The following is a 15,420-nucleotide window of genomic DNA, read 5'->3' on the forward strand; positions in this document are numbered from 1 at the left end:
TTAGTACTTTATTGACTAGATATGTGAAGACCCCGGGGGAGCCCGTGGCAGTTGGATACAAGACCATGTGGGGGAGTCCATGGCATTCCAGGTAAAGACCATGGGGGGAGCCCATGGCAAGTAGTTAAGACCATGTGGAGGAGCCAATGGCACATAGGTATAAGACCATGGGGGAGCCCACGGCCTCCTGGAGTAAGACCCTGGAGGGAGTCCACAGCATCCCTATATGTTTATATATGTGTTATGTAGTATGATAGTTATTTCTATGATATATTGTATGCTAGTTGACTTTGTGCTATTTGCATGGAAGACCCGCGGGGCCCGTGACAGTCGGATATCAGACCATGGGGGAAGCCCATGTAATTCTAGGTAAAGAACATGGGGGGAGCCCATGGAATGTAGGTATAAGACCCTGGGGGGAGCCCACAACATCCTGGAGTAAGACCCTGGCATGAGTCCACGGCATCCCTATATGTTTGTATGCATGGCTTATGTGATTTATGTAGCTGTTATAGCTAATATAGATTATGTGATTATGTGGATTGTGTGGGGTATGCTCTGGGGAACTCACTAAGCATTAACTTACAGTTTGTTGGTTGTTTCAGGTACTTCAGAGCCTAAGGGCAAGGTCACGGCTTGATGGCGCGGCATGCACTCTTCGGCGATTTTATTTGGGGACACTCTGATAATATAAATAAAATGTTTGATGTTGTGGATTTTGAAAACAATTGTGATTGGTACTTCATGTTTATTGGAAATGATTTTGTTATTTAAAAATGAAAACTTTTCTTGGAAATTTGGGCTGTTACATATAACACTTATTATTAAAATCAAAATTCAAAAGCAAATCAGAGTATTTCTTTTCTGAGAATGTAATATAAATTCTGATTTTTGGTTTTTTATTTGTAATCTGATTTTTTACTTTCTGATTTATTAGAATGTAATAATGACATAATGTTATGTTTTACTACTTGAGTTTCAGAATCTAGAACCAAGAAGGAAATTTACAAATTAATCGCTATTGTTGAAAGCAACATTTTGGATAAAGTTATTTATGAAGGTGTTATTAAAAAGTTTATTTCAACTGATATAAGAATGAATGTTTTCAAGTAAAAATATTTTTTTTTATATTATTTTGTATGAAAATTTTAATTTATGTATTTTACCAATTGTTTTGCTTAAATTTTTAGATCTACTTTTAGATCTTTCAAGTTTTAAGGCCTATTTTTTGTTATATTGTATAGGGCATCCGAAATCTTGGAGTCGACTATATATATATATATATATATATATATATATATATATATATATATATATATATATATAATTAAAATCAAAACATTTCATTAAAACTAAAAATTTAAAGGTTACATAAAAATAGTTATTACATTAATTATAGTTGGTACGATACACGGTTTTAGTAAAAATTAATTGGTACATTACCATCTTTAGCCCTACATACCACATAGCCTAATGAGAATCAATGTCTGCAAACAATTAAGACTTTAGCATCTCTCTCTCTCTCTCTCTCTCTCTCTCTCTCTATATATATATATATATATATATATATATATATATATGGAAATTTTTTGTAGGAATGTAAGAAGTTTTTCTTCTGCATATTTTTTTGGCAAATAAAACAAATTAATTAGTAGATTAATCAAAAATAGCATGATTCATAAAAATAAAATCCCAAAAAAACATGTCAACGATTCATTTTTATGATGATTTTATTGTTATTCTCTAAAATTGTCATAAAAGTAGATTGTTCTTGATTTACTTAAAAATGAATCATGAAGGTGTTTTTTTGAGAATTTTTTCTTGTGAATTATCTTACTTTCGATTCATCTAATGATTCATTTTGTTGGTTCGCTAAAAAAAATATGTATATAAAAATTTTCTTACCTTCCTACTAAAATTTTATTTCTTATTTGATCTTTGTTATATATATATATATATATATATATATATATATATATATATATATATATATATATATATATATATGTCATGAAAGGGGTTTGTGGCTTTATACATTCTAGTCTATTCTTATCGAGCATATGACTCTTGGAGAAGTGTTACTATCTCACATTAGTTAGACACACTCTCATATTTCTTCATATTTTGTTAGGGATAATGACTTAAAAGGGTAATATATTTTTCGATTTGTACACATTTGGTCACTGAGTTTTTTTTCGTCCACATTTACCCCCTTCAACTTGTTAAACTGTACGCATTCAGTCCTTATGACCGGTTACTCCAGGTTAGCCGAGAAAAATGACTTAATAGGGTAATATATTTCTCATTTTGTACACATTTAGTCATTAATATTTTTGTACACATTTAGTCTTTTATATTTTTTTGTTTCAAAATGAGTTATTTTTGTTTTTTTACTCATTCAGTACTTATAAATGATTTCTATAAGTTTCTCACGACATCTTACGTGAGACAATCATTGATGAAGTGTGTGAGACTGTTGATGTTTATGTGGAACGTCTCATTTTCACAACAAAAAATTTTCATTTTTAAATAAGGCAAAACTCTCTAATTATAAATCCATTATTAAGAAAAAACGTTTATTCCAAAATACATTTATAAAAAATCAGAGTAATATAAGAAACGCGAAATCCTCAATACTGCTGATGAATGTGTACAGTCCTGTCTTCGTCTTCCCACGATCAAACGATAGAACCTGAAAACATAAACAATTGGGTAAGCACAAATGTTAGTGAGTTTCCCCCAAAATACCTCATACAACAAACGAATTATCATGCATAACGGGCTCACACTCATCAGAATGGAATACCTTGGCCCAATCAGTCATCGGACTAGAATACCCAGGATTTGTTGGTCTGTCGCCTCAACCTAACTGTTCTTCTCGAGCCTTCGTGCCTACGGCTCACAACCGGCCCGCACCAGGTATCTTGGCCTACAGCACATAGGCGGACCACTTTCACCTATCCCACCACCATATGACTATCCTACGTAAGATGTCGTGAGAAAAACTTAAAGAAATCATTCATAAGTACTGAATGCGTACAAAAACGAAAATGACTTATTTTGCAACAAAAAAATATATTAATGACTAAATGTGTACAACGTGAGAAATACATTACCTTATTAAGTCATTTTTACCGGCTAACCTGCAGTAACCGATCATAAGGACTAAATGTGTACAGTTTAACAAGTTGAAGAGGTAAATGTGGACGGAAAAAAAAAAACTCAGTGACCAAATCTGTACAAATCGAAAAATATATTACCTTTTTAAGTCATTATCCCATTTTGTTACATTCTTATAGGTTGTTATTTAGTTAAAACTTGTGATACTCGTCAAAGAATTCCTTTGATAGTGGCTTTATTTGCTCTTTCAGCCCTAAGCTTCATTCAGGTTTTCGGTATCTTAGCATTAATCACTCATATGTCTTGTGTTTTAGTATGTTATCGTATGTCCTTTATTTTATGTTTTGGTATTTATCCAATTCTTATGTATCTAACATTTTAACGTCCTAGGGTATATCACTAGCATCTGATGTTCGATTTGACCATCACCTCCATCTGCACAAAAATTAGTAAATACACTATGAAACAAAATTAAAAAATCTATTAATCTTTTTGTCCCATCTAGACGTCCGATAAAATTGGAACGATATAGAAGAAATTAACATGTCCCCATACATGAATAACAACAAAAAAAAAATTAAAAATCTAGAAGGTAAAGAGACTCATTTATTCGTTATCTCTTTTTATTTGGTCTCATATTCTTCAATAGAATTAGGGCATTACTTTAGTGAAAAGATGTCACGTCTAGAGTTAGTGGTCACAACATTCCATTCTAGTTAGCACTAGGGTCCTTGCATCAACAAATTGTTTATTAAACGTATTTTTTATTTTGGTTAAATGTAATTTGATTCCAAAACATAACAAGCAAAATATTATTTTTTATCCATGTGTTTTAGTTTTTTTATCGATGTGTTTTAGTGTGCTTTTTATTATCCTCAACAAATTGTTTTCATAAATAAAATAATATATACAATAAAAGCACACACAACAACAATAAACATGTATACATAAAATATCAGAATATGTTTTAGCGTAGGTTCTACAACCAACTTACAAATCAAAAAAGTAGTAAAAAGATGAATAAAAGAATCAAGACTATTAATATCACTCTAATAAGGTTCTACTCCCATCAAATTATACATCTGTTCAAACTTACAAAAATATCCCAAAAAAAAAACAAACCTCAAAAAAGTACATAATAATCCCCTAATTTTTTGTTCTTTTTTTTTTTTTTTTTGGTGTACAAATTCTAAGAGCGACTATCTCGAGTTGATCTCTTAGGTTTCATGCTGGCACGTCTGATGACATCCCATGCCTTTTGAGGAACAGTTACTCCTTGTTGTGTAGCGAAAAAGGACTCGTATCCCGGTGAGTCAAACGCAAAACCTGTGTGCTTTGACTTTTCTCTTGGAAGTAGAGCAAACGCGTATCGCCTTTCTTCTTCTGGAGTTAACTGGTTCCCGACTTCTAATAATCCCGCCCCGATTGACTCCGGCTCGTGTCTGTGGATTTCTTGAACGATTTGGTAATCGTACGGGTAGAACCATCTTTGTACCCTACATCACAAAAAAAAAAAGAATCATCAAGTACTATGTATTGTGTACTGTCGATCTGTGAAAAAGCTTACTTACCCTTGGTACAAAAAGTCACCCAAAAGAGCAACAATGGGGACAAGAATGGTTAACAGGTAGAAGTAGGGAGTGCTCATGAGCACATAAATGGTGAAATACGTCCCCTAAAGTTAAATATGAAAAACATCCATCATTAGATATATATATGTGATACAAGAAAATTAATTAGAAAAAGATGTGTGGTAGTGGTACCTTATTTACAAAGACAATGGAGTATATGAAGATGAAGGCGAACCATGCAAGAATGCTGGCTCCAATACTTATAGTGTGCCACCTTGTGACAGTGTTGCACATCATAAGAAGACGTAAATTGACAGTTATGACAAGGCATGTGAATGCGGTTGAGCTGATATCCCACAGCCCTAACATCTTTCCAGCTGAGGTTAAACCGGTTGTACTTGAAAACACAGCAAAGTTGTAGACAACTACTGATTGGTAAACTGAAAAGCAAGCTAAAGTCCCCACAACTTTCCAATTGAAGTATGCATCTTGTATTCCTTCTTTGTATAGCTGTGGGTACTTTTTCGACAGTAATGCACTCACATCCTGCCAATTTTTTACATATGTTAAACTGATTATCATCAACAGATGATATGAACATTGGAACAATCCGTTTATATTTTGAAGTAACATTGAAAGAGGGGGTAGGGGTACCTTATCAAGGAGTCCAACAATGATGACAGGTAAGGCAGTAAAAAAAACATTATAGAGCGACTGGAACCAATCATCATAGAATCTTTGACCAGAGTAGCCAGTTTGGAAGGTGTACCAAAACTGAGTCAAAGTGAAAGTAAGATTTTTGTAAAAGAAGTAGGAAACAACCTTGCATAATCTAAGATAAGACCATCGGCCATGGACAAGAAGTAAATCTGTTAAAAAGCGAAACTGAGCAATAGCAAAATCACTAGCCATCACTGCCTGCATTCCTTCCAAACCACTTATCCCAACACCAACATGAGCTGCTTGAATCATCCCAACATCATTAGCTCCATCACCAATACTTAGTGTTATTTTATTTGCACCTTTTCTCACCAGTCTTGTCACCTGTAAATTGTAAAATATAATCCACTAAACATATACTTTCTGCTTGAAATTGTCAGGCTCAGGGGTAAAAGAGTCATTTTACCTGTGCCTTTTGTAGAGGAGAAACACGGCAGCAGACTACAGAATTGCAACTTAAGCTCAAACTAAGCAAAGTTGAGCGCAAACTTGGATCTAAAGCATACATCAAACACTTTCCATCTATCAAAAGGGACAACTTCTGTCCAGTTGAACCATGAATGATACTTTGTGCTTCTTCATGGCACTTGTGAAGCTCATTTTTCACTGTTTCTCTTATAAATTGAGCAATTTCCACTTGATCACCCTACAACAAGAGTTTGACATCAAATTGAATTTTCTTCTTTTTTCTTTTTTAAAAAAAAAATATTTATTTAAAAGAACTTCTTACTCTGTTCTCAACGTCCCTGATCGCATCAGTTTCTGAACTGATCACAAACTGTTTCATGTCATTGTTAATTAACTTGCAAGCTGCAAAAATTCAAAACATTAGTGATTAATTTATTATTTATTAATTAACAAGTAATGATTACCATATGCTATATTTATTGCAGTTTCCAGTTTGTCTCCTGTAAGCACCCAGATCTTAATTCCAGCTTTAGCAAGAGTTTCTATGCAGGCTGGTACCCCTTCTTGAAGTTTGTCTTCTATAGCCGTGCATCCAATTAAAGTAAGATCATTTTCTATTAATTCCGCCACCTGTCACATGTTTTTTAAATATAAATATAAATATTGTTTTGTTTGTGAATTTTTAAGGAAATGGAATCTCAATTATTACCTCATCCAATTTTCTTTCACGATCTCGTAAGGCAGATTTTGACTGGATAAATTTCTCATTCCAAGTTTCATACATGTCTGGACTTAAATCCTTATAGGCCAAACAAAGAGTTCGCAATCCAGCTTCTCCATATTGCTCCAAATGTTCACGTGAAACTTTCTTTAATTCATCATTTCCACTTGCTAATCTCTCAAAAATAACATTATCAGCTCCCTATCAAAGGGCAGATTCTGTATTAGAGTCAGTTTTACAAATTTAACAGTTGGCTTTTTAGTTACAAGACATGTTTTTTTTTTACTAGAGGAATTACCTTGCAGTATAATACAAGCCTTCCATCTTCATAACGACAAACAACAGATTGACGTTTCCTTGTACTATTAAAAAAAATAATAAACAGTTTTGGTAAATTAGTAAAATGATTTAAATAAAAAATAGAAAATGTTATATACCTGTTAAACTCAAGGACATTCAAGATTTCATATTTGCAATCTTGAACGGATCCCATTTTTTGAACATGTGATTCACGAACATAAATCTGAGTAGGTGTACGCCTGAAGAATTCATGTTTTTGCATTAGTAAAATGATATAAAATAAAAAATAGAAAATGATATAAAAAACCTGTAGAAAAAGAAGCCAAAATTTTTTGCTGCAGTGACTAAAGCAGCTTCATCTGGAGATGCAGCTTGATATCGAAGTTTTTCTGGGGATTCCTCACCTTCAGGGAGTACAGTATGGCATATAGCAAGGCATCTGAAAAATTCCTGAATAAAAGAACAACATTGTTTTATATAAAAAAAAAATGACCACATAACAGAAGTTGTGTAATATTCATATTAACCTAAAAGCTTGTACATAATTCCAAACGCAACATTTTGATAACAGATAAAATAAAATTTGTTACATTTTTCTATACCTTGCACATTTCAGGATTAGGTTCATTTCTCCAAGAACCAAGCATGAGTCTACTATCATCAAAATTGAAACCCTTTTCACGTGCTGTATTAGATGTTTTTTGTACCTGTTAAATTTGCAAGGGCATAGATGTCATTTAACAAATCAAATTCCATTTTTATATGACAGATCATCATACATACCTCCTTAACATTTACACCATTCCTCCTTGCTGCTCCCATTTCTATTTCAGTAACACCAGATCCATAAGTCCCTCCAGCAATTGAACATTTAAAAAACTCCATCAAGTTTCTTGTCAAAGTTCCCGTTTTATCAGAAAAAATATACTCCACCTGTCACATTCATTCAAGCATCTCAGTAAATACATTTACAAAATGAGGGCAAAATAGTAATTTTAACATAACTAAAAAAATTATTACCTGTCCAAGTTCCTCATTTAGATTTGATGTGCGTGCTAACGCAGGGGTATTTGTTTCACTATGATACATCCTCAAGTCGTTGTTTATAAACTTAGTTGACTGGATAAATTTGATCATCTAAAAAAAAAAAAAAAAAAAAAACTATTTAAAACAAATCATTTTGACATCACAATGCAAAACCAGGATATAACTTTATAAACCTACCTCGATAGAAACATAAAGAGAAATTGGAATAATTGGCGAATACAGTGTAATAAGGGTAAAGATACTTAAAATAAAAACCTGGAAGAAAAATAACCAAAATTAGTAACAGTAAATACAAAAAAAAGAAACATAAAAACATAATTCCTCTCACATCAGCAAGCAAAACAATACCACAAATCTGTTGCTTGGATTGAACTGTTGAGAATCACCATTAACCCAAAGCATTAAGTAGTGATACTTGTTATTTACAAATACAGCACTGCAATGTTTTGTGGAATAAAATTATTACAAACAAGAAAAAAAAATAATAATAATAATAATAATAATAATTAGTCACTTACCTGCCTATGGCACCAATTAAACACAAGGAGAGAAGAACACCAAAAAGTGTGGCTATTACTTTGTCAAGTTTCCTCTCAAGTGTACTCCTCTTGGAAGGAACATTCATGGAATTCATCATTACCTGACATTAAAAATAAATTTTTAATATGAAAGAGAAGGGGGAGGGGTAATAATGGAAATTTGAACCTAGAGAAAGATTCAATTCAAAACCTTTGTCTCGTGTCCAGTAAAGATTACAGTCCCAACAATGTACTCTGTGTTACGTAGACTGCATCCCTGAAATGCAATAAAGAAAAATAAGAATAATTGGAAAAGTAAATCACTTGAGACATGAAGGGCAGAAAGGGAAAAATGTGAGTTATCTGAAATATACAAAAAGGTAACTATTTATATCTTACTCGCAACAGAATATGATTTGGACCAATGGGTAAAGTTTGCTTTTGAAGTAGCAAATTTCCAGTGAAGGTATAGAGCGAATTGTTTGGTTGTTCACAATGTATTTCACCTGAAAATAAATGGATCAATATACATAAATATTCAATATTTAAACAGATGAAACAAAATACATAAATATTCAATCTCAAAAAAAGATTCAAACCTTTAAATTCTGAGGCTTTCTCAGGAGTCAAATAATCCCATGTCTTCTCCAAAGCTTTCCTGATCTTAAGATTTGTTTCACCATCTAGATTTGCAGTCTGATACATAAAAGAATAAAAAAGATAAAGCTAATCTATATGGTTTCATGTATCATGTATCATGTATCATGTAACATAAACATGACATTAAAAGAGAGACCTCAGTATAACAGACACCATCAGTATTTGTACTTGCAAGGAGTAGCAAATCAGCTGGAAAGAAAGTGTCCTGCTTCACCTGTAACAACGTAAACATTTAAATTTGCATGAATGCCAATAAGAAATGTGAGAAAAATATGACTTCTCAGTGTCATAAAGAAGAGAAATTGTGGAAGCATACTTACTCTGACAACATCTCCAACCTGTAACTTCTTCCAGGGAATGGATTCCCACCTTTGATCTTGAAGCACATCAACAGCTGTATTATTTATTGTCATATCATTTTGAAGACGTTTCTGTTAAAAGTAGAGTTTTGTTGAGATAAAAGTTATATAACCAACTTTTAAAACCATTGTCAATGAATAAAATTAAACACAATAAGTCTAGAATTTAATATTGCTCACCCAGTCTTCAAATGCCTCCTTGACAAGAGATACAAAAAGCACAAGACTAAGTGGAATAACATTTGTGATTGGACTAACAGGACTGCATATCAAAAAAAAATTGAACACATTTAACATTTATCAAAAAGAGAAAGTGAGTTTTGATGCATAATAACATGGCAAATAACATGTTTATCTTTAGGGTTATTTTTCAGAAGACATACCTGACAGGTGTAAATGATAAACAAGAGATTGTAAGAAAGTACAGGTTAGCCACCCTCCTAAACTGTCAATTATGAACAAGAAACTATTTCAGTAACATATAAAGATACAAGGCTCAAATGAACAATTAACTTCAACAATGTTTAGTAAAATGGATCACTTTATACTTTATTAACTTCAGTAAATGTTTGAAATGAATTACCTGTTCGTAGAGCCCCTTTGGTAAAAAGGTAGCAACATTGTACTTTGTTGTTGATACAGAATTTCCCTGAAAGGTTTGTTTCACATCAGTTAGATTATAGTCAATGCAAGCTATTATTCTCTTCATCCATAGATCAATGAACTTTTTCTTCTCTTTGTTTTTGTTTATGGGCATAAGGGTAAACGATTGTTAGTAGTTATTATGTTTTTAACTTTATTTAGTGGTTTGATTTTGCTTTCAATAGTTCATAAGTTTTTAATGTTGCTTGATATCTTAGATGTAAAGCAGATGTTATGTTAATGGCTAACTAATGTTTGTGGATAGTGGATACTTGGTGCTAATATTAACATCAAATAGTTAATTGATGCTTATTTGATTGAATGTGAGTGATTCATTATAGATATATAGTTAATTGATGTTGCTATTATAATTTTATTTTTAATACCATAAGAAGAACCAATCCCTCTTATGTAGGTTCTAGCCTCTAGCTTCATAACTACCTCACAAGTTCATTATGGGGAGTTAACAAATTCAAGAGTATAACAACTGTTTGTGTAACAAATGTTATCTTGTTAGCAGAAATTCAGTAAAAAATGCAAATAACATGTACTAAAATTGGCATGCCTTAGTTGATTGATCTTACTAATACCATTGTGACAACATGCTAACTGAACCACAAACTTATAATTTCCAACATAACAAACACGATGTTGAAAGGAAAATAACACTGTTAGCTGCTGGTTTATATTTCATCCTTTCTTTGTTCTCGTTATTCCTTCTACAATCTTCAAAATACTGTTTTCTGTAGATCTTGATACCTTCAAAAGCTAAGTCAAGTTAAGCTATAGCAGATAATTACTCTACTCTTCTACCCAGGCTCGACCTAAAGGTTATTAATCTTGAATGATCCATACTCCATTGAACTCAAATTCTATATGGCATCCAGTTAAAGTTTTGTTAATAGTCATCAGATTACCATTAGAACCACCAAATATTATTAGTTAGTATACCAATTCATATCTCTTCGAGTGCCAAATCTATAGGGTATAATAAGATGAAGCGAAAAAAAAGATCATCATTTCAATCAATCACACAATTTAACACAATTTGCTTGTATCTGTGATGTAAAGACACACACCTTGTATTTCGCGAGTTGGTTGGCTTCGCGATCGTTGCAGAAAACAGTGCGGTGACCTGGCGCCTGGGGTTGAACTCGACCAAGTCGGATGGTGTTCGACGAGAGGTTCCTGTCAATACCCAGCGGCGTACCAGCGGATGCACTGTCGCTGCTTTGTCTTGATCCGGATGCCTCTCTCCACCCCTTCATTACTTTACTCCGATCGCAACCGGATAAATCACCCAATACCCCCGACGAAAAGCCAAATCTAACACATAATCATACAAACACAGTATGTTGTTACAAAAATTTGTCAGAGTTATCTGAGCGGAGGATTTATGAAACCAAATCGCCCCCAATTCGTCGTCTTCGTTGTAGAGGGTTCCAACACACGAATTGGATCGTAGAGCGTGAGGTACAGACAGCGATTAACTTAGTACGGCTTGGCCACGCGCTAAGAGAGCGCGTGAATATCAAGTTCCGTGGCTGTAACGGTGACGTTTCTCCTGGAACATTTCCGCATCGGAGGCGTTGCTAAAATGCGCCATAACGCGTACAATTAAAGAGTTGACGCTATTTAAGATTAACGGGTGTGGCAGTTAACGACTTTGATCATAGTGGTTAACGACTTTGAGCCAACTCGGTGCATTATGATAATCATATACATCTTGGGCCAATAGGTAATGACTTATTTGTGTCACTCGAATAGATGTGCATATGGGTCGGATAAAATTTGATCCTTTTTTTTTCTTTTTTTTTTGATTCAGAAGGGTAGATTGGTTTTACAAAAAATAAGGATTGCATTTATCCGATTTTGGTTTTAAAATGTTTAGATCTAATATAATCAGCTTCATAATGAATAGTAACAACTTTTTTTGTAACATTCGGCAAAATTTCACCTTTGTGGCCCATACTGAGGCAAGCAGGCAAATTAAAGAGGCAAATCAAAGTGACAAACATAATCATATGCATGGCTTGAAAACAAGGTTAGGGGAAGCAACATGATGATGATGGGTAGAAGAGTTATCCAATGTTTTATAGGCATTTCGGACAACACTAAGGACGACAATACAAGATACACCATTCAACTTAGTTTATGGATCGGAAGCAATGATACCGACAAAGGTATTCATGCCTAATAGGCGAATTCAGGATCAGAATACGCATAACAATGATGAGGAATCCGAACAAACCTCATCTTTTATGCAAGCAAATTACACGCCTACAAGAAACACTATAATGATGCAACAAAAGTTGCTTGCATCATGGTGGCCACAATGACTCCAGAATTGCAGAGACATTATGAGGATTATTGGCCGTACGAGATGAACAAGGACCTTATGGAGAAATACCATAAGCGAGCTCGTCAAGAAAAGTACGCGGTAGTAAAGTCCCTGATTGCTAGCAAGATGAAGGAGGGAGAGTTTGTTAGCAGTCATGTTCAGAGAATGCAATGATATGTGGACAGGCTTATCACGCTCAATGTGAATTTTGATGAAGTGTTGAACTCTCTGCCTAGTTGTTATGATCAGTTTATATTGACCTATCATTTGAACAACAATGAAACTACTTTGTCTCAGTTGCACAACCTCCTGCGAACAACTAACTGAAGCATGAATGAAGGGAAAAAGTATTGCCTCCACTCCTGCTAGTGCTCCTATTCTGGCCATTGGTCAAGGGAAGGGGAAAAAGAGGAAAGGTCCTCTTAAGCAAAACTGGAAGGGAAAGTCCCAAGCTGGGTCGTCAAGCATAGGACCCAAAGGAAAATCCAGTTCTGATGCTCCCTCTGTCTCTGATCCCAAAAAGGTCATTTGCTTCTACTGCAATGACAAGGGGCATTGGAAACGAAGTTGCCCGAAATACTTGCAGGATATCAAGGATGGCAATGTGAAGCCAACCTCGGCAGGTATTTACACTATCTTATCTAATAACTCATCATATTCTTGTTCTTGGGTCCTTGATACAGGATGTGGATTTCATATTTGTCTGATTGACATGGGCTAAAAAGAAGTGGGGATGTGGAACATAGAAGGATGAACTTAATCATGGGGAATATGCGATCTTCACCTGTCACCAAGATTGAAGTTTATGGTTTAGTGCTTAGTAGTGGGTTAGGATTAGATTTAATAAATTGTTGCTACTCGTCAGAAATGACACGAAACATTATTTCCTTTCATGCATTGTTTAAACAAGGTTTTAGATATTCTTTTAATGATGAGAGTGGTTCTATTTCTGCTTATAAAAATGGTGCTTTTTATTTTGAAGCTTTACCTTGTGATGGTGTGTCTGAAACTGTAATGATTGTAGACAATTTAGGTGATAGTGTTTTTCAAATTGATTCGTCTAATGATATAGACAAAGCATGCTTGTGGCATTGTCGTCTTGGACACGTTAACAAGAAATGCATCGCCCAACTCCAAAAGGATGAAGTGTTGGAATCATTTGACTTAAGGTCAAATGATACATGAGAATCTTGTCTTTTAGGTAAGATGACAAAATCACCTTTTAGTGGTTCTTGTGAAAGAGATGAAGGATTGTTAGATCTCATACACACTGATGTGTGGGGACCCTTCAGATCCACCACAAGGGATGATAATCAATTCTATGTGACTTTTACTGATGATTATAGCAGATATGAATATATCTACTTAATCAAGCATAAGTCAGAAAACTTTGAAAAGTTCAAAGAGTTTAAGAAAGAAGTTGAGAATTGGGCAGGAAGATAAAGATGCTTATATCTAATAGAGGCGGTGAGTATCGAGTTCCACGACGACCTCAAGGAATGTGGAATAGTTTCACAACCGACACCTCCTAGGACACCACAACTTAATGGTGTGGCTGAGAGGCGCAATCGAACCTTGTTGGACATGGTTCGTTCCATGATGAGTCGAGCTTCTCTTCCAATTTCATTATGGGGGTATGCCTTAGAGACTATCGCCCACATTCTTAATCTTGTCCCAACTAAGAAGGTTGCCAAAACACCTCATGAGATGTGGACAGGGAAGGTTCCCTCATTAGCACATATCAAGGTTTAGGGTTGTGAAGCTTTCGTTAGACGAGAGATTCACAACAATCTTGAACCTCGCAGTGAGAGATGTATTTTCATCGGCTATCCACAAAAGTCCTTTGGATATTTGTTCTACAGACCTAATGAGAACGTGGTCTTTGTAGCACGAATGGGAGTCTTTCGCGAGAGAGAGCTCATATGCAAAGAGGATAGTGGGAGTATAACTGATCTTGAAGAGATTTAGGAATCAAACGATGAAGGAACCTCTAAAGACACTAGGGCTCAACCTGAGAAAGAAATTTCAGTTGAACCAATTGATGAATCATTACCTCTTAGGCGTTCCAGTAGAGTTAGAATGCCACCTGAGTTCTATGGTTTCCATATTACTACAGATGGTGATACGTTTATCAGTGATAGTACACTGGTAAATTTGGATGAACCTTCTAACTACAAGGAAGCAATGGCAGGCCCTGAGGTTGCCAAATGGCAAGAGGCAATGGACAGCGAGATCAAGTCCATGTATGACAACCAATTTTGGAATTTGGTTGATAATGTATCAGGTCGTAAGACAGTTGGATGCAAATGGATCTTCAAGAAGAAGACAAACATGAATGGAAAGCTACACACTTTCAAGGCTCGATTGGTTGCGAAGGGCTTTACTCAAACCCCAGGGGTTGACTATGATGAGACATTCTCACCAGTGGCTAAGATAAAATCTATTAGGGTAATACTAGTCGTAGCTGCGTTTCATGACTATGAAATTTGGCAGATGGATGTCAAACCCGCTTTCCTTAATGGGAAGTTGGCTAAGGATGTTTACATGAGTCAGCCAGAGGGTTTTGTGGATGCAAAGTATCCGAATAGAGTGTGTAAGCTTGAGAAATCAATATATGGATTGAAATAAGCTTCTGGCATATGGAATCTTTGCTTTGACGAAAATGTCAAGAGTTTGGCTTCTCTAGTAGTGAAGACGAATCTTGTGTATATGTCAAAGCTAGTGGGAGTATAGTAACCTTCCTGGTATTGTATGTTGATGACATACTTCTTATAGGAAACGACATTCCAACTTTGCAAGATGTTAAGTCTTGGCTTGGAAAGTGTTTCACTATGAAGGATCTGGGAGAGTTTGCTTATATTTTGGGGATAAGAATTTTGAGAGACAAGAGTAAAAGTTTGATTGGACTTAGTCAAAGTACATACTTGGAAAAGGTACTAACACGTTTTAGTATGGAAAATTCCAAGAAAGGAGAACTACCTATACAGAGTAATACCAAACTGAGTAAGACCCA

General features: G+C 34.6%; 1 protein-coding gene across 1 annotated transcript; it reads right to left on the minus strand.

Annotated features, from left to right (window-relative positions):
- Window positions 1-4,141: 4,141 nt before the first annotated feature.
- Window positions 4,142-11,619, minus strand: LOC145129017 (phospholipid-transporting ATPase 3-like). The gene is made up of 26 exons (XM_079063773.1): window positions 11,146-11,619; window positions 10,008-10,073; window positions 9,808-9,869; window positions 9,605-9,686; window positions 9,386-9,496; window positions 9,202-9,279; window positions 9,005-9,101; window positions 8,805-8,911; window positions 8,617-8,682; window positions 8,406-8,527; window positions 8,236-8,323; window positions 8,065-8,142; window positions 7,861-7,977; window positions 7,624-7,773; window positions 7,443-7,547; window positions 7,148-7,290; window positions 6,978-7,079; window positions 6,839-6,902; window positions 6,529-6,741; window positions 6,284-6,449; window positions 6,142-6,221; window positions 5,818-6,057; window positions 5,346-5,735; window positions 4,884-5,237; window positions 4,692-4,795; window positions 4,142-4,616 (listed from the first exon to the last, which is right to left on the minus strand). The coding sequence occupies exons 1-26, from the start codon at window positions 11,332-11,334 to the stop codon at window positions 4,310-4,312; spliced, it is 3,681 nt and encodes a 1,226-aa protein (XP_078919899.1). The 5' UTR covers window positions 11,335-11,619; the 3' UTR covers window positions 4,142-4,309.
- Between the last annotated feature and the right edge of the window lie 3,801 nt (window positions 11,620-15,420).

This window comes from Lactuca virosa, chromosome 8, assembly GCF_052849685.1.
Source record: "Lactuca virosa cultivar CGN04683 chromosome 8, Lactuca_virosa_CGN04683_v6, whole genome shotgun sequence".
NCBI classification, from domain to species: Eukaryota; Viridiplantae; Streptophyta; class Magnoliopsida; order Asterales; family Asteraceae; genus Lactuca; species Lactuca virosa.

Excerpts from the sequence above, each read along its gene's own strand:
- LOC145129017 (XM_079063773.1), bottom strand. The coding sequence starts at position 11,334 with ATGAAGGGGTGGAGAGAGGCATCCGGATCAAGACAAAGCAGCGACAGT. Across the intron at positions 9,870-10,007 it reads CAAAGGGGCTCTACGAACAG|TTTAGGAGGGTGGCTAACCT; the intron begins GTAATTCATTTC and ends CATAATTGACAG. Across the intron at positions 6,222-6,283 it reads TGCAATAAATATAGCATATG|CTTGCAAGTTAATTAACAAT; the intron begins GTAATCATTACT and ends GAATTTTTGCAG.